Source organism: Polyodon spathula, chromosome 21, assembly GCF_017654505.1.
Source record: "Polyodon spathula isolate WHYD16114869_AA chromosome 21, ASM1765450v1, whole genome shotgun sequence".
NCBI classification, from domain to species: Eukaryota; Metazoa; Chordata; class Actinopteri; order Acipenseriformes; family Polyodontidae; genus Polyodon; species Polyodon spathula.
In genome coordinates, this window is record NC_054554.1 from 21931544 (window position 1) to 21951775 (window position 20232).

Genomic DNA, 20232 nt, shown 5'->3' on the forward strand with positions numbered 1-20232 from the left:
CTTCCCATTGACATAACAATTTGCCAGTCGTGTAAGACAGCTTTTTTTAAAATAGCACTTCAGAGTTTCAAAGGGAACTGCTTACCCAAGTGAGAAGAACCTTTGCTAAGGGCCTTCTTTAGCACAAGTTAATGAGTCTATCCTAATCTGGAAGCTGTCACTCTGTGTAACCAGGCCTATTTAAACACTGCTTTCAAAAGCCTTGCCATTACTTTCTCACAACATAGTCAAGTGTCTGACCTTTCTGCACTAACAGCAACATTCCAGCCATTATTATTGCAAAGGAATTATGGGCAATATTGATAAAGCACTATCGTGTGCTGAATGCGATTTGATGACAACACTTTATAAGCCACCAAAAACACTTTTTTTTGTGGTGATTAGTCACGTGCCAAAAACAGCAGTCTTACAAAAAATGGCTGTTTACTAAAGCTTATATTTCTATATTAAAAACCATCATGCCAGATATTTTCTTTAGTGTAGTGTTTCACTCTGGTATTGTTTGCATGATAATTTGTTTTCTATGCTTATAGTAGGCTTTTTAAGCATGATGCCATGGGTTACCATTATTTTGTACTAAACAGTACTTTTCTAAGTGAGTAGTTAGAGCAATGGCTATGACAGGCTTGCCTACCTGAAAAGCCCTGGTCTTCATGGCAATGGCTGCATTCAAAGGGATCAGCAAAACCATCACTGCAACACCAGCAAGGACGGAAGGACCCAGATTCTATAAATAAGAACAGCACAAAATAAACACAATTCCCCAGTCTCAGAGTTCCAGACAGTGCGGAGGTATCTCAATTCTGCAGTTTCCAGAGATACAAAGCAGCATACTGAAGAGAATTATATGACTGTACTTAGCTGTCTTGTTCTACTTTTGGAAGACAGGTGGTTTTCTAAAGCAAACACTTTGGAAATATGCACCAATGAAAAGGTACAAATGCTCTGCGACGAATGTTCTGTTATGAAATCACAATCTTAAAATTTTAAACTATCACAGCTCCACAACACACATGCAATCCTGAAGCAGGTATCTTCCCTCCTTCTCAGAATGAACCAAGTTAATGTTAATGTCTTAATTAATCATGATTAATTTTGAATTTTTGCACCAGGAGTGGCATAAAGTCACCCTACATCAATGTGAAAGAATGGTGGAGAGCATGCCAAGACACATGAAAGCTGTGATTGAAAATCAGGGTTATTCCACCAAATATTGATTTCTGAACTCTTCCTAAGTTAAAATATTAGTATTGTGTTGTTTAAAAATGAATCTGAACTTATTTTCTTTGCATTATTCGAGGTCTGACAACACTGCATCTTTTTTGTTATTTTGACCAGTTGTTATTTTCTGCAAATAAATGCTCTAAATGACAATATTTTTATTTGGAATTTGAGAGAAATGTTGTCAGTAGTTTATAGAATAAAACAAAAATGTTCATTTTACCCAAACACATACCTATAAATAGTAAAACCAGAGAAACTGATAATTTTGCAGTGGTCTCTTAATTTTTTCCAGAGCTGTATATATATATATATATATATATATATATATATATATATATATATATATATATATATAAGGAAGAATTGAACAGGCATCGCTTATCTGGTCAGCAGATCTGACTGATTACAGTCTGTGTGTCTGTGTGACATGTCTTCCGTCCACTTGAATACAGAAACGTGATTATTCAAATGAAGTCCCGCCATATAACTGACAGGGTGAGGTGCGCAGAAAAAAGATTTGCCACAGTGTAGAAATTACAAAAGAGCATTGATAAAGTAGCTCTGCCATTGTTGTGCTTACATTTCAATTAAAACTTATATTGAAGTCATGTTCCTTGAAACCATAAGGGAGTTTAACTTTTGCAATGGCTGTCCTGTACAGACTGGGGTACTGTATGGGGATGCAGGGGTCACAACTAATGAAATGTTCAAGCGGTCAGCTTACCTGCCAGAGAAAGTACAAGGCTAAGATGATTTGGAGAGGGGCTGACCAGAGCATGTTGAGGAAGGTGGTGAGATCCATAAAGCGCTGGGCATCGACAGACATCAGGTTCACAATCTCTCCCACTGTGGATGAGCGCTTGGCCGAATTTGTGATCACTAGAGACTGCAGAAGAATCGGTTAGAATCAGCACGAATCAGTTAAATCAGTGAAACCTCCTATGCATTTACAGAATACCCTGGTGGTGAACATCTACCTTTCCAGTATATCGACAACTGGTATGTTGTTTAAATTCATTGTGTTTAATATGCCACTAATTAAAATGCTCTTCGCTTATATAACTAATACATTCATAACTTAAATATTAAGTTTTATGTATTTATTTTAAGTCAGTTATGCATTGCTTTCTTTTTGATACTGCCATTTTTTAATTACGTTATATGAATGAATACTAACTTGAATGAGTGTTTGGTCAGATGTTTGTCCCAGCTAGTGTACAGTATGTAAGAACATGTGTAACTATAATATGAAAGATTTTAGAACTTCAGGTTAGAGTGGCCTGTCACAGTGGTCAATTATCTAGAAGGCACTGTCCGTTGCTCACCTTTCTGTATATAGCCCCTATGATAGCAGTGCGTAGTCTCATTCCAGTCACAAAGCAGTACTGGAAGTGCTGGTGGAGGATGATGGTCTGCAGCAGCGCGCAGAAGAACATCAAAAACGCCAAGGTAAAGCCCCACCAGTTGGGGGCATCTTTCTGTAACGTGAATTTAATCAGCAAGCTGTGGAACAAAGTAATGACAACGCGGTTATGCCCCTCAACTTTAGACACTCAAATCCTGCAGTCAAGTGAGTCAGATGGACAAAATCGTCAATGATGAAGGCCTCGTCAGTAGAAAAATACCTCAACTAATGCCTTTCAGTGTGAATCTGATAAATGAACTACTGAAACACTGATTGAAGGGATTTGCATGATCGTAAAGTCTACTTTGCCTGTCTGTACATCTCTTGCTCTAAATCGTGAATTTCACAGAATACCACTCAGTTATTATTGCAGAACCATTTGTAGACAAGCAGTCCAAATGCCAGGAATGATCAGATGGACCTGTGGGCAGCATACATGCCTACCATGATGTCAAGGAGTTAATGGACCGACAGGCTGCAGGTGTGGTTAGGTAAGCAATTAGGGTTTGACTATTGTTAGACTATCATTGGCCTTAATTGGCCCACACCTGTAGCCTGTAACGGCCAAATGCCTGGCTGGTAAAAGGGAGCATGTGCCGCTAGTCTGTTGGGTTTTTTGTTTTGTTTGCCTGCCTGAGAACTTCTGAGGATTATCTACAATAAGATCGGAATGGGATAACGTGGTGGTCCTTTGCATCTGCAATTCCCTGTTCTCTGCAGGGGCTATGAGGAACGGCCTGTCCGCTGCTGAGATTCGCAAAGGGACTGGACTGCGGAATAAGGGTAGGAGAAGGGTTCCTAAAGAAGAAACCCAAAACCCAGGTGGAATTACCTATTCACCAACTGGATGGGGTTATTGGTCCAGTTGGTTTACATCAGCATTTTTGCTTTGGTGGTTTGGTTTTTGTTTGAAACCTTGTTTGAACTGTTTATTTTCTTTTGGACATTGCAATATAAGAGCCAGCTGTATAGAATACTGGAATAAAGACTTGCTTTGTTTTGGAAACTACTGTCTGTTTTCTTCGTGCGCACCTACCCACCCACAATATATATATATATATATATATATATATATATATATATATATATATATATATATATATATATATATATATATATATATATATATATATACTACTGCCTTGTTTTTCTTTTTCTTCTATTTTTAGTGTTCCCAAATATTTGATCCCTGTGTTTCTCCCCAATTTCATATGTACAATTATACTATCCACAACAGCACTCCAGGTCAGTGGACAGTTTATAACTCATACAAATAGGTTTTGAATCTTAATAGCTCAAACAATTTCAGAGCCTGTCACAGAATTTGCAGTCAATCCACTGTTCTCATGCAAAGAGCATACCTGTGGAAGATGCTGTCAAATATACCAGAACCAAATCCTTACTTTAGAAGCTGTGGGTTCACAAAGGATATCAGATCCTGCATAAGTTTGTAAACAGAGCCAATCAAAAAGTAGGGGCCATAGGCTTTCAGCAAGGCTTTCAGGAAGGATGGCTGCTTCATATCATTCTTCCCCAAAAGAAGAACTTCGGCCTCCTCAGTCCCTCCGTCTATATGGTTTAGAACTTTGTTGGAAGATGTGGAGTATATAGCCTGGTTCTTTCTACCAAACAAAGAACAGGGTGAGAACCGTGAGGGAAGAGAGACAACAGGAGTAAATGATCTGAGGAGAGAACAAGCAACACAGGCCATTTTATACTCGCTTATTAAAATGTATGAATTAAAGTTGCTTTTTTGTTATGTATTTCATCCTTTCTCATAGTGGTATCTTATTAAAATATGTTAGTGCCCAATTACAACTGATTTGCTCCCCAATTTTCCAATTAGTTCCCTTAACGGAATAATTCCCCACAACTCCTCAGGAAATCTGAAGGTCAGCGGGTCTGATTCCACAACCAAGCCAAATGCCTCTTTCCACCCAGGAACACAAGAGCTATCAGAAAAACATTACGAGATGCCAGGATAATAGATACCTTTGTACTTTAGCTTTTTCTGTCTCCCAATTTTTAAGGAGTGTTGGCACAACTATTTCGGAGGTGTCTTTCTTGTTCAAAGACCAGAGATCCTTCTCTTCTAGTGGATTTTTGTAGCCCTTGACAGCCATACTGTAAAGAAAATTTAAGCCAGTATGAATTACTACAACTTGACATGTACACCTTTATTCAACAGAAGGTATGAAGCAATGCCAGTAAATTATTTGTTCGGAATATCTGAGTAGGATTTATTGATTTATAATATTTTGGAGAGTACCTGGGATGCGAATGTGTCTCAGAAGAAACTTATCTTTTGCCCTTAAAAAAATAATTTTCTTTGCTTATTGTACTCAGACATTTTTCGCAGTATTTACAGAAACACAAATTTGCAGGGTCCTCATAATCTTGGATGTTTTATACCAGCCTATGATAAAAGTCCACGATGAGAAATGAAGGCAACTATTGTGTAGATTACAATACTAATATGTGAATGGTAGAAAACTATTCTGTAAAGCCTGACATTTTCTAAAAATAAGAACTGAAAAGGGGAATAGATAAATACGAGAAAAAGAGGCCTTCTTGTCTTTCCAATAACACTGTAAAAGAAAGACAGACTGAGAATAGGCTGATATCATAGAACTGTGTAGTAGTTTAGTGATGTGGACTGTTTATTTACTGGGGGCTAAACGGAGACCACCAGACCAGTCGGATTCAAATGCCTCCAGGTGAAATGTTTATGTGTTAGCATACAGCGCCAACTAGCCTCTGGAGGCAGGAATGACACTCTTACCTAGTAAACCACCAAAATGTCATTGTGGAGAGGAATCCGGCAGTGGACTCGGGGCAAGGATTCTAAAATAGATGACCAAGAAATAAAAATGAAACTCAATCTAATCACATATATCTGTAGGATGTCTTTCACAGACCATGTGTGTGCTATTATAATTAGCCTCAAAATAGGGCTCTTGGGTTTTTTTGTTTTTTATATTGACAAGGTGGTCGCAATAACCAGGGTACTACCTTTTGTGTTCCAGAACAATTCATTTTAATGTGGGAACAACAATGGTGAAGAAATGACTGTGTCAACTATATCACAGGGATTTGACCATGTGCCTTGCTAGCCACCTCAAGGAGAATGGCTGGCAGGTGACAAACTAGGGAGAGCAGACAATAAAGATAAAGATGATGCTACCCGGGATTAGCTCACAAAATAGTTTCATAAAGTTTCTATGCCCTGCAAATTCAATTATAGTAGACGTCTCAAATGTTAATTTTGAAAGACACACGTTACGTAAAAAAAAAAAAATAATTTTAAACCATGTTTTCTTCTACTACACTAAGTTAAAGAAGTTTACAAGCCATGCTTTAGATTGTCTTACACCTACTTAGTCATTTCACCTGGAGAGTAAAATTGTCTACCCTCCTTCACTGGCTTCACTGCAGTGCTTTTATAAGTTGAGCCACTACAATTAACGTCATGACTATTATTGTAAGGATTCTGAGAGCTGATTAAAAAATCTCTCGCTCTTGCTGAGAAATACAATAAGCAGTAACCATCATGCAGAAGGTCAAGGTTATTAGTCACTTACTGAGTCTGTGACAATACTGGAGAACAGTGGAGGCTTTTCATTAAAGCATGAGAGGATCAACTGAAAGAGCAGCAGCCCAAAATAAATATAGAAGGTGGTGAATCGTAGCTGATCAGAAACTCCCTGCAACCAAAACAATACCACAATCATTAGCACACTTCAATGTAGCTTCAAATTACATTGTCAACTCTTTTTTTTTAAATTGTTGTCTTTGTACCAGTCACTCTGAGTCATTCTAACTGCAGTTACTCTAATAGTTTTTGTTACGGTGTCAAATGAGTACAGGAGCTGCTCTTCAGTTTTGGTTATCTGTCATAGACAGATGCAGTGTAAGCTAGATCAGCCAGTGTCTGTATGTAAGTGCCAACGCCATTGAGTGCACACGAGCATATTACCAGCAAAAGTGGCCACTAAGTGGCACTGGCTCTTATGACTATAAAGACACTTTGGCTGATCTAGTCTATGTTACATATCTCTATGACGGGGATGTAAAGAGCATCTTAACGCACCTTAACACAGAAAACACACCTAAAAGCTAGCACTGTTTATAACACAAACTTTCCTCACATGTACACAAATGAGCACTTTAACACAACAGCTGGGAGGCTTCAAATGCGAGTTCTTCAAATTGAGAACTGAAACATGGTAGATAGAATGTACTGAAATAACCAAAAACCTGTTTCAGCTGCAACTTGAGCAAGACTGAAATGAACCTCCAAGAAGAGGCCAGTTTTGGAATACCAGCATCAATCAACCCCTTCCTTCTGGGGTTTATTGTGACTGCTTTCTGACCTTAATCAATTCCAGGCTGATAAGCTCCAGGGGTGTTTTTTTAACAGAGAGACTTATTTTTCTCAGAACAGTATTGTGTCCTTGAATCAACCCTGATTAACCCTTAAACGTCTGACATGAAATGTACGTATCAACGTATGTAGGATGAGAAGCATGTAACTCAAACGGTGTCTGTTACTGACAGTGAAAACGTAATTATTATTTATGAAAGCAAAGCACACGATAAGGTGTTCAAATATGGTCCAATAGCTGCAGATTTTGGGCCATATTTCAACACCTTGGTGTGTGTTTATTGCACTCATAAAATAGCACCACCCTCCCCGCCCCTCACAAAGTGAACTGGTTGTCCAGGCAGAAGCGTTCTGAAAAATCCAAGTTGTGCTAGTGTGGTGACATATCTGCACAGGTTGGGAGACGTGTTAGACAGAGATTGCTCCCTCTATTCTTGTCATGTAATGAAATAATACAATATATAGTATACCCTGATATTAATCTGATACAGCCTTCTGAAATGTATCAGACAAATTATTATTCTAAATAATTTCTAGCTAGTATAAATTATTATAATCCACTCTCACTGGAAAGCACTTGCTTTCAAATAGGGCTCAAACACTTACTTGCAAAGGCTCTTCTTGTGAACGGCATGTATCAATTGCTTTACATGGCAGGATTCATTGATGTGGACCATACAAGTCGTAGACAACTGTTTACCAAAGGTCTTGAGTTCCCGTGTTTATTTACCTTGTCTATTGCTTCTAGGATCCTGGATCGGAAAGGCACGATCGCGCAGAGCAACGCTAACAGCCAGAAGATGAAGAGCAACCCCGAGGACTGGACTCCTTTCAATCTTTCATACTGAATCAGCACTGTGGCTAGCAACTGGAACACAGAAAGAGACAGGTTAATCTTTTCAGTGCCTTTTGAAGTCATTTTTCCTAATGGATAAATACATTTTATATATATATATATATATATATATATATATATATATATATATATATATATATATATATATATTAATATATATATATATATATATATATATATATATCTATCTATCTCTCAACATAACTATATTCATCAAATCAAATAGTATTTATATAGCGCCTGTCATACAAAAAGTATCACTGTGCAATGCAAAGAGAAGAAAATCACAATAAAATAGATTTGTATAAGGATCCCAAGGTCTGCCAATACTTAGACCCCTACATTAAAAAACAGTCATTTACAGTGATTTTAAAAAAAGTGGTTTTAATTGTAAAAGAAAAAAAAGGAAATTGTATAAAAAAAAAAGGGTGTCAAACTCAAATAAAAAATAATAGAATTCTAAAAAAGGATAAAAAGAAAATGTAGGTAAAATAGGAACACTGCGTACACACACACACACACACACACACACAGGCTAAATGCTGTTGTGAGTTCACCTTTTGCTCTTAATACGGTTTGTATACAAACACAGTTCGGATACAAAGGGCTGTGACAACCGCATTAGTTAATCCTGTTCAGAGCAAGTATCGAGTGTGGTTATTAGTTCAGTTCGGTTTGTTAATGCGCACTAATTGTGTGTGTGTTACAACCACACTAACACAACCGCAGCTGGTGCTCAGTGGATTTCTGCGCAACTAATGATGTCATTGCTTATGAGAAATTTCCGTGTGATAAACATGGCTAAAAAAATAGATAGGTGCCAGGTGGGCCAAGCTGATTTTGTAATATTGATTAATAGAAAATTCATAACAATGGTAACTAGTGCATAAATATAATATACTTGTTTTATTTAATCAAAGTACCGCTGTAGAATATTTTGTTGTACTCGTTTTTCCACCGATACTGAACGTCTCATTGGTGTGTTTTGGCACTCCATAAATGATGAAGACGCATATACCACTCCTTAGACATGCGTACATTTTTAATCTAGTCATTTGTAAACCACTCAAATCGTTCCCACCAGCCTTCTGGTAGGAAGATTGCCCTAATGTTTCGATCTACCGTCATGGCACTGCAGATCGTCGCCACTGTATTTAGCAGTGCAGAAAAAGCAAAAAGGCGTCTCCACTGGTTTTGCAGAAAAGAGCACAGCTGTGCTTGACGAGCTCTCGATTGATTACGTACTGTACTTTCTTCCAAAAGCATAAACAAAAACACAGCCTCCATTTTGTCACACAAAACCTCACGATCGCCACATATTGATGGCCAGAGTGCAGTGGTTTGTTTAAACAGGGAGTGCACTCACTTCAGTAATGAAAGGTGTGTGTGTGTACACAAACAACCGCTGCGAGTGCCGTTTTTAAACACGGTTGTTGAGCCAGCTGCAATGTGTGTGTACGTAAGATAGAAAAGCTATTTTATAAAAATGACTTAAACGTTAACTCTCCGAGCTTTCCTGGCAGAAGGCAGAGCATTCCATAATTTAGGAGCTTCATAAGAAAAGGCCCTTTCTCCCGTGTTATTTTGATCAATTAGTGGTGTAACCTTTTAAAAAAAAGTGCCTCTGGGGTGTTGTTTTGCTCTTGTTAAGGAAGCTGTATGCAGTCTAATGAGATGCCACAGTAAATATGAGTAACAAAAAGAGGCAGATTTAAAATAACGCTGCACAGTCAATGAAAAAGGACTTTAATACTGAACTGTAAACAATTATGAATATTAAAACTTAGGGTAACTTTCTGAATAAAAAAAAAAACATGTTGAGAATCAGTGTATAACTTAGTTGTTTGTTTTAGTTTTATAAAATGAAAAGGCATGTTACTGTACCCGTTATGCAACCTGCTTAAAGGGAGAAAGTATTTGAATCATGTTTGCAGTTTTCTTTTTCAACTGTTTTGGAGAGTACTAGAGGTTTGTTTAACATGCGTATGTTGTTTTTTTTTTTTGTTTTTGTTTTTGTTTTTTTTTTTTTTTTTTTTTTTAAATCACACTTTTAAAAACCCTTAACAAAATATTCCTTGTACCAAGGACATTCTTTAGCAGCAGCTATTAGAGTATCTTATTTAAATATCTATCTCTCATAACTATGTAAGTCTAAATTCACCGGATTCTGTCGAGTCATCGCCCCGGGGGTGTAAAGTTGTCATTTCTCAGGGGGCATTGACTCTGACAGGGGCAAAATTAAAGGCAGTATTGCAGACGGAATATTTTTAATATCAGGTAGATAGAATACGTTTACAATTAGTCATGCTTAAAATGCAAACAGTCACGATAAAGAATTTAATATCTGGGAAAATACAATTCAAACCTGCCGCAGTATGTCTACTGTTTGAACAAACATTAAACTTTAAAGCTGCAGTGTCCGGTACAAAACCACATCATGAAAAAAAGCTTTTTTTTAACGTACAAATGTGTTTTTTCATGTGGTTTTGCACCAGACAATTGAATTGTATTTTGCCAGTCATTAAATATGTTAACTGCACTTCATGATTCTTTATCGTGACTGTGCTGGGTGATCGTTCAAACCGGGGCACTGACTCGGCAGAACCCGGTAAATACACGTTTGCTAAATCATAGATTATTTTAAAATCTACACATTTGAGACCTAATTAGTTAACAGATGTGAATGGCATTAAACAGTTTGGGAATTATTTTGTTAGCTACAATAAATTGAACACTTAATCATAATACAAATTAATTTTTATGTGGTACAGTGTACATCCTTTATAAGGCGGCCCTTTATACTGCGGAACAGGTTATAAGGTGGTAAAGTCAAGGTCCCATTTGCCCCATAATGACCAATACACTAACACTAGTATTCTTGTTATGAGGCGGAAAACAAACAGCATGGTCTCTTAACTGGCTCCCGACTACAGTGCTCTAAAGGGGGAGCACTGTATAAATTAATCAGTCGTGAGAATAAGGGATACACAAGTGTGTGCTATATATTGCAGGTTTCACTTTATTGTATGTTATGTTATGTAAAACTTCTGTATATACTCAAAAACAACTTGTGCCCCAGCAATGAAAAGAAAATGTACAGGTACATAATTAAAACAGTTGTAGCAACGCGTGGGGACATGTGACGCTAGATTTTAAACCCTGCTACTTACTCTTTAAGCACTACTTCAGGGTTTAGTCACTTACCCAGTACACCTCCAGACTAATAAAAAGAAGACTGATGTTTTGTTTTTGTATAGACTTAGCACTCATTCAACTCCTGAAATGTTTAAATTATGGTATTTTAAACCAACATTTGTAGTGTAGAAAAAAAATAGAATAGAAAGTCAAACCTTATCCATTAAAAATTTTAAAGTAATTGTAGTTAACAAAATAATTCCATCATTTTAAAACAGCCACTACACTACTCTAGGTTAAAGAAAATTGTCAGTTTGCTTGCCTTGCCTTCTATAGAGTTGCTGCTCCAGTTCCTGTTACTGGCTGAAAGCATGCCAGTCAACAGGGGAAGCAGATGATTGGTTATTGACTGGAAAGAAGCCAGTGAAGCCCTCCAGGTAAAATGACCCAGGAGGTAAAAGACAGTCTAAAAGCATGGCTTTGCAAACAGAGAGGCATTTAATCTACAGATATCAGGTTTTAAAATGAAAATACATCTAAATGAATAGATGTAAGGGGTTGTTGTGTCAGGTGCAATTACTTTAATGAAGAATGTCTTCTAGAGAAGTTGTAAGCTTATCTTGTGAAAACAAAGTTGAATAGTAAGGTTAGTTTATATTGTGTGAAAGCTGGTATAACTGGTTAGCAAAGGAATTGGACATGTATTAGTTGGTGACTGTCTAGTACAAGTGTCTACAAACACAGGGTTGGCTCTGTGCATTTTTAAAGAGTCCAGTGTTAATTTCAGAATTTTTTTTTTTTTTAAATCCTTACGAAACTGTTCTTGGCACATTCACGCCGGCACTTTAAAATAAGGCTGTTCAGTGACTCTGAAACACATACCTTCCAAACTATATGTTTTTGTTTGTCCCACCCATTTGTTTCATCCTCAATTTGATCTAGAAATAATTATTTGTACCTGTTTTGATACATTTTTGCAGCACTGCAAAATAAAACAGCTAAATAAATAATACTGTGCTTTTAGAAACTCTTACTAATAATAATAAAATATCCTACAGGAGGTTAGTTATCTCTCTTAATTAGTTAGAATAGAATGTTAGGTAATATTGCAAAAAGTGTTGAATATCTTCCCTAGTTATGCTAAGATTATACAATGCTCTAGTTAGACTGCACACCTAGAATACTGTGTCAAGTTTTAGTCACCTCACTAAAGAAAAACACATTATTGCACTAGGCTGATCCCAAGACTTAACAATATGAGCTACGACGTTAATATAACTAAATCTCTTCAGCACAGAAAAAGAAGAGAAAGAAGCTACCTGATTGAAGTTTATAAAATACTAAATGGAACAGATACAGTTAACCCAAGTCGCTACTTCAAATTCAGCACAGCAGAACAAGAGGGTATGAACAGAAGTTTAGACTGGAAGGCAGGCACTATTTTTCCAGTTATAAATATATGGAATAGTCTACCAGGTGAAATAGTAGGATCTAAAATACTGGAAACACTTAAAAAAACATCTAGATTCTGTCCTATTAAATTAGATCCTGCAATTAGAGGAATATGGTGGATTAAGACAAGTCTTGATTGGATAAATGGCCTCTTCTCATTCTCAAACTTTCCTTATGTTCTTACACGCATCCTAACTGAAAGGGATTTTAGCTATAAAATAATTCAATAAAATGTGACCTGTTGCGCAGTGCAATTCATTACACTTAGACATGTATTTTTATTTTAAAACATGACATCTGGTATTGCACTAAGGAAAATACATTTTTGCAAGCAATCTTTTCAGATAGCGTTGTATTTCCTTGGTCTCCTGGAGGGTGAAATTGTACCCACCCCAGCAACGGTTCCTATTCTGTTATTATTCAAGCAGATGTGTCCCCTATTGACTGACAAGCATTCATGTCAAAAGCATGCGTCGACTGTGACAGTGCAGAGGTGGAATGCAAGTGCACCCTCAACGTGGTCACACTGTTGTAAATGTGGAGGTTGAAATGCAGGGTTTAAGAATAGATACTAACCATGGTGATTCCAAGAATGAGTGGCGTGACGATGTTAACAGGATACTGAATTCTGCCTTTGCCGATTTCGTAGAAGAGGTCTAGCCAACAGATCAGCCAGAGAAGAACACCAAAAAACTGCAAGGAACAACACACACATGAAAATGTTTCCACTTTCTTTCATTGACCTTTAGGCAACAGTCATACCATCCTGCAATATATAACTTAGCACTTTCTATATGCTGGAATTTCAGTTTAACTAAATCTAGATGGCTTACAGGTTTATTCTTACATATTTTCTTTTCCTATTTGTAATACAGCTGGTGACTTGCTCTAATGCTTTAATGTACAGTGATAGTGTTCCATGCCGACACCTAGAAATTAAAAGGTAATTTAACCGTTAATTACTGTAGTTTTTTCATTAAGAGTTAAATATGACTTGCATCAGTGTCTTTTTTTTTTTTTTTTTTTGATCTTCGAATTTGGGGAATACAGTAGATAAATTTGTTCTGAGATAATGCTTATTCTTTTTTTTTCTAGAAGGTATCTATTTTTTGATAACGAATTTGCTTAAAAAGACTAGACATAGCCAACATATTCAAATTATTCTAAATATAAAAGCCCCTGGACATCCATTTACATACCACAGTCTATTCAGTTTGCACAGGAACATTACCATGTCCTTGTGTGGAGCACAGATGCCTAGGGTGCTTTGAATGTCTGGTTAATGTGTGGAGGACAGCAATCAACACATGACGGAGCTAAGCAAGGTCCCAGACTAAACCTTGCCACCAGTCTCAAATCAGTATTCAGGGAACGTCTGACCATACTTCCAGAAAGTATTGATTGCTAGGCAGTTGGAGATAGACAGTATTCTACTCCTCTAAATTCATAAAGCAACATGTACAGATGATTCACGTATAATACTGGTTTACTGTTACTATATTTAAGAGCCCACTGCAATGTGCAAATTCTGCAGTTCTTCCTTCTATGAACCATTCAAAAAGGTGCCTGGTTTAACCATTAAACAAGGTAAGCAAGGAAAACTCAGGTGAGTGTTCCCAAGATATAGCCATTAGTTACAGGTGTACTACCATAGAAAAACAGGTCAGCTTTGGGGGGGGTCGCTCGATCTATAAAAATAACACTTTGTTATTACTTCTTTCTTATAGGAGAACATTGAAGCTGGGTTCGAAAGCCAGAGTAAACAAACTCAAGAAAGAGCGTCAGATTCTGCAGCGAGAAACCAAGTGGGATGTGTGTAGGTAGCTGAGGAAGGTTGGGCAACCCCAAAAGTATATCAGTGCATTCTGTCTACTGTATCAGTGAATTCCCCATTCAAAATGTTTAACATTTCTCTAATGTTTTAACAACAATGAACATCCTAGTTCAGTAGTGTGCTTGACAATACTGTACTTACTGTTTTGACCTTGTTGAGAATGGACATCACGATGTAGCCCTTGTTGTTTTGCTTGAGATAGAAGTGGTAGAAAGGAAAGGCAGCCCACAGGAAGATGCAGGGGATCCATACCAACACCGTGTTCTGAAAGCATGGTGTTAGATCAGGACTCTCGGTGTAGAGAGTCAAATTGGCATTCTGTTAACAAACAAGGAACAGAAAAAAACAAAGTGTTTAGTTACATCAACCTTTCAGATCCATAAACAAACCAACAGCAGCCCTGCCACCCACAGTTTGCTAGAATTGGGTTCAGTGATAGTGCAGCCTCGTCTACTGCTGCTGATGGAGGAAAACTGATATGAAAGCGCTGGAAACTAGAAATTGTTATTCGCATGGTTTACCATCATTTAAGTTCACAGTAAACACATTGCATACAAATGTTTTAGAAGCCATATGGTATTAATTGTTATAATAGTTTCCACGAGCCCAAACAAATAGAGGAATTATTGCGGTATAGGCAATGTTTGTGAGTCAAATTGCATTATGGGGAAAATGTGAGCCACCACCCTACTGTGTTATAACCGATTTCACACTAACAGGGGAAGCACTGTGTTTGGTACTACACTAGGGTAAATAAATGTGTTAGCAGCAAGTCTTTAATAGCACTTTAATGGTCATTACACCAACAGTGTGAAATTGTTCCCACCCCTTCAGGGCCTTACAGTAACCAACCAGTTGCTTCCCCAAATAACTGGCATGCTTTGAAGCCAGTAAGACGCTTGACCGTGAAGACAGTGAAGAAATATCCTAGGACTTGCAAGAGTTTACTGGGAGGCATAACTAGCAAACTGAGACCATACTTTTAACAAGTGATACCAGATCTCATGGTAAAAATGTGTATTTTCAGATTTCATACAGTGTAAGATTCATTAAAGCACAACAACTTTAATATTGTAGTTCTATACAATTTACAAGCATACTAAATGCAGAGCCGGCAGTGCATTGTATACCTATCACATCTGAACTAGAAAGAGAAGCAGTAAACAATAAAAGCTGCAAACAAATAACAGGGTTTTAGACCACAAGACCACAAGTTTAAATTTGAAGGCACAAGGGTTAACTTTGGCTCTACAGCTCACATTCTTATTTCTGGAGTAGGTTCCTAAATCCAGTTAAAAAGAAAAATGAAAGTCTCTACTCTAGAAAGTTGTAAATACTAGAAATACAGTATAGTGAAGCTTTGACTTTGTTAAAACAATCATAACCAGGTGTAAGAACAATTCTATAATTAACAGTTTAAAGTTTTATCTAGGGTCTTAGAAAGATATTACATTGACAAGTTACAAGATCAAGCATTTACTATAAATGCACATACACACACTAGACACAAAGAATGTTTAATCAATAGAAAAATGTTATTAAGCACACAAATGTTAAACAGGGATCACAAATGTCAGAAAGTCAATCTCTTAGTTTTCTAAGCATGAAACACAAGTCAAAGCTCTCACTCTGGTTAAAGCAGCTGACAGGGCCAGTGAAATCCCTTATACTGATACAAACCCACACACAGACTGCAGCAGCAAAGAAGGCTGTGCAAATCTATTCACTTGCTAAGACACACACACACAGCCGAAACTGTGCAGAATACATCACGCTAAGCTTACTAATGTTATACTGTTTAATGATATGGCAAGTTTACTTTAAAATAAATTATTCATACAACAATATAAGTTATATTATAGTTAATATTATAGTTAACTTAATAGGTTAAAGAAAGTTGTCAGTTTGCTTGCCTTGCCTTCTATAGAGTTGCTGCTCCAGTTCCTGTTACTGGCTGAAAGCATGCCAGTCAACAGGGGAAGCAGATGATTGGTTATTGACTGGAAAGAAGCCAGTGAAGGGGTGGGGACAATTTCACCCTCCAGGTAAAATGACCCAGGAGGTAAAAGACAGTCTAAAAGCATGGCTTTGCAAACAGAGAGGCATTTAATCTACAGATATCAGGTTTTAAAATGAAAATACATCTAAATGAATAGATGTAAGGGGTTGTTGTGTCAGGTGCAATTACTTTAATGAAGAATGTCTTCTAGAGAAGTTGTAAGCTTATCTTGTGAAAACAAAGTTGAATAGTAAGGTTAGTTTATATTGTGTGAAAGCTGGTATAACTGGTTAGCAAAGGAATTGGACATGTATTAGTTGGTGACTGTCTAGTACAAGTGTCTACAAACACAGGGTTGGCTCTGTGCATTTTTAAAGAGTCCAGTGTTAATTTCAATACCAATTTAGACCAGGCAGTCCCACAGCAGAAAAAAAAAACCTTTTAAAATACTAAGTGCTCTGAGCCAAGGACTTAATATAATGCATAACTTAAATTTCATTCCAGCCTGATGGCAACATTAATAGCTTTTGCGACATCCTTCACAGTACTTGCCATTTAGAACTGTATAATTGAACTAAAACATTAGGTGTTCTAAAAAACAAAAAAATTAAAAACTCCTTACGAAACTGTTCTTGGCACATTCACGCCGGCACTTTAAAATAAGGCTGTTCAGTGATTCTGAAACACATACCTTCCAAACTATATGTTTTTGTTTGTCCCACCCATATGTTTCGTCCTCAATTTGATCCAGAAATAATTATTTGTATCTGTTTTGATACATTTTAATAAAAAATACTATGCTTTTAGAAACTCTTACTAATAATAATAAAATATCCTATAGGAGGTTAGTTATCTCTCAATTACTTACCATAGAATGTTAGGTAATATTGCAAAAAGTGTTGAATACAAGTCTTCCCTAGTTATGTTAAGATTATACAATGCTCTAGTTAGACTGCACACTTAGAATACTGTGTCAAGTTTTAGTCACCTCACTAAAAAAAAAACACATTATTGCACTAGGTTGATATGGGAATGTGTTACAATTAATTTAGTTCCATGAGAGGAAAATGCAACTGGAATTATACACAATGGCTCCTTGAAGCTTAGACTGCTGGCTGGAACTCAATCTGCTGAGATGTCCAATGAAAAGCAATCCTCTCTCCACAACAAAGTCTTCAACCTCCCGATAGGATCAACAAACAGCTGCAACAAAGTCTTCAATCCCGATAGGATCCACAACAGCCCGCTCTGTCCTCTCCGTTGAATCTTTAGCTACGCAGGTAGCTGGGCACAGTCTGTGAGTACTGTGGCTTAGGTACAGCAGACTCAGACTTGCTCGTCTAATAAAAGTCTCGGTAGAGGTCCTCCCCCTGGGCCTCATCTCTTTGCTCTTGGTAGCTTACTTGAATGCAGCTTGCCTTCTCTTCTTGGGTCCTGTTTTCAGTCAGAGTGCCGGAGTTGGAGCTTGGCTTAGCAGAGTGACTGCAGCTAGTTTAGCAATCGATGTGTAGCACAAAATGTTTAGTTTTGCTTGAATATTTATAGTCTTTCTCTCTGCTAAGTAGCTCTCCGCATGAGGTCATTTGTGTATCTTGACTCTTAAGACTCACAGTCCTTTGACGTTTAATGTCCTTTTCAACTCGGATGCTTTGTCTTCCTTGCGTCAAACCGCTTGTTGTTGCAGTTGTGAATTATCTGTACATAAATCAATTGTCCGTTTTTATGTCTGCCAGGAAAGGGGCCCTTTTTCTTCAAGACACAGATGTCATTAATTAGTCCAGTTACATTTCTAATACACTTTCAGGTAATATTATCATAGTCACGCACGTACATTGCTAAAAGAAGTATTTTCCCCCTGTCTGATTTTCTGCATTTTTGCACATTTTTCACATTTAATTTGGTCAGATCTTTTTGTGGGTTGTAGTAGTATATAGAGGGAGAACTGTCAGAAAAAATGACACCAAAGTTTGGTGCTTCTTTCATTTGTTTGGTGTGCAAGGTAATTAAACATGCAAATTTCAGGTGTGAAAAAGTTACTGCTACCCTAGTTAACAGTTCTGGAACAATGTTCTATGGACAGATGAGTCAAAAGTGGAACTTTTTGGCCAGCATGGGCCCCGTTATGTCTGGCGAAAACACTTCATTCCACAGTAAGAACCTCATACCAACGGTCAAGCATGGTGGTGGTAGTGTCATGATTTGGGGATGCTTTGCTGCATCAGAACCTGGACGACTTGCCATCATTGAAGGAACCATGAATTCTGTTCTGTATAAGAGAATTCTACAGGAAAACGTCAGGCCATCCGTCCGTGAGCTGAAGCTGAAGTGCAGCTGGGTCTTGCAGCAAGACAATGATCCAAAACACACAAGCAAGTCTACATCAGAGTGGTTGAAGAACAAGAAACTTAAAGTTTTGGGATGGCCTATTCAAAATCCAGACCTAAACCTCATTGAGATATTGTGACAGGACCTGAAACAAGCAGTTTATGCTCGAAAACCCACAAATGTCACTAAGTTGAAGCAGTTCTGCATGAAGGAGTGGGCCAAAATTCCTGCATGGCACTGTGATAGACTGATCAGTAACTACAGGAAGCATTTGGTTGCAGTTATTGCTGCTAAAGGTGGCGTAACCAGTTATTGTGTCTAAGGGGGCGATTACTTTTTCACTCGGGGGCATTGGGTGTTACATAACTTTCTTTAATAAATAAATGAAATAAGTTTAAAAATTTTGTGTTATTTGTTCACTCAGGGTCCCTTTTATCTAATACTAGATTTATGTTGAAGATCTGATAACATTCAGTGTCAAAAATATGCAAAAATGCAGAAAATCAGACAGGGGGCAAATACTTTTTCACGGCACTGTATCTAAATAAACAGATTACCACAGACTTGTTTCTTAAAGTAAAACAAACATGGTCATTCAAACACTTACATGCTACTTTCTCTCGCTGTTTAAATCTGAACTGATTAGTATTTCCTTCTCACAATATCAGTTATTTTAATTATAGAACTGTAATGTCTACAGAAAAAAAAAAAAAACTGATTAAATAAAATCTGGTGTGTATCCTTCTGTATCATTCTGTCATGCAAACCGGTACAGCCGATTCAATATGGTCACATCCAGCTAAAACATTGTTATGTTCCCATCTGTTTTCCTTTCCAATAGCTATAGAAAGTGAGTTCTAATTTAAATTAACCTCAGTTTAAGAGAAAAACACGTTAATGCACAACAGTGCCACTACACTGAGGACATAAAAAAATAATAATTGCCAGCTTTATTTTTTCAGAGTAAAAGTAAGGTGGGCCAAACTATATACTCCCCCCCCCCCCCCCCCCCCCCCCCCCCCCCCCCCCCCCCGAAAAAGTGAAGGGGCCATGGCCCCCCTGTTCCCCCTGGTGGCAGCGCCCCTGTCAGAAACTACAGTTGCGCAGACACTGCAGACCGAACAACTAATATCGTTATTGAACTCCAGCCATGGGTAAATCTTTTTTAACTTTCCCTTCACTGACATCGCTTATTTGTGCTGTTGTATCACTAAGGCTGTATTTTTTTCACAGTGAGCATGGATTTCACGATTTCCATGAATTAGAACCTGTGCCGTGTAATAATAATATCCAATTCTCGGTGAAAAGCTCCATTTCTGAAAGAATACTATTTTTAGCATTTAAAAATGCATTGATTAAACGTTCGCTTCACCAGCGGACAACTTGTTATATGAAATCCAGTTGAACTTGCTTACCCTAAAATTATGAAACACAGGCATAGAGAGTCTTAAAAAAGCTTTAATTACAGGACACAGGCAAGGGCTATATTTAGCACTTGTTGACAGGCTGACCGAGTTTAGTAAAAATACAGAGTATTTATTTTTTGCCAAATTACCCTTTGTATTCTTTCATTCTGAAAGTTAGTTGTTTTTAAAATTGATTTTTTTTATACCATTTT

At 37.4% G+C, this 20232-nt stretch overlaps 1 protein-coding gene across 3 annotated transcripts in view; it reads right to left on the bottom strand.

Annotated features, from left to right (window-relative positions):
* LOC121296624 (ATP-binding cassette sub-family C member 3-like) overlaps positions 1-20232 on the bottom strand; it is a 104262-nt gene that overhangs the window by 42619 nt on the left and 41411 nt on the right. For all 3 annotated transcript variants that reach the window (XM_041222365.1, XM_041222367.1, XM_041222368.1), the window contains exons 2-11: positions 14432-14608; positions 13033-13149; positions 7744-7881; positions 6211-6333; positions 5412-5473; positions 4622-4753; positions 4033-4251; positions 2550-2727; positions 1949-2110; positions 635-727 (exon numbers count right to left, since the gene is read on the bottom strand). In XM_041222365.1, coding sequence (XP_041078299.1) covers positions 635-727; positions 1949-2110; positions 2550-2727; positions 4033-4251; positions 4622-4753; positions 5412-5473; positions 6211-6333; positions 7744-7881; positions 13033-13149; positions 14432-14608 — 1401 coding nt within the window. The remainder of the gene's footprint in view (positions 1-634; positions 728-1948; positions 2111-2549; positions 2728-4032; positions 4252-4621; positions 4754-5411; positions 5474-6210; positions 6334-7743; positions 7882-13032; positions 13150-14431; positions 14609-20232) is intronic.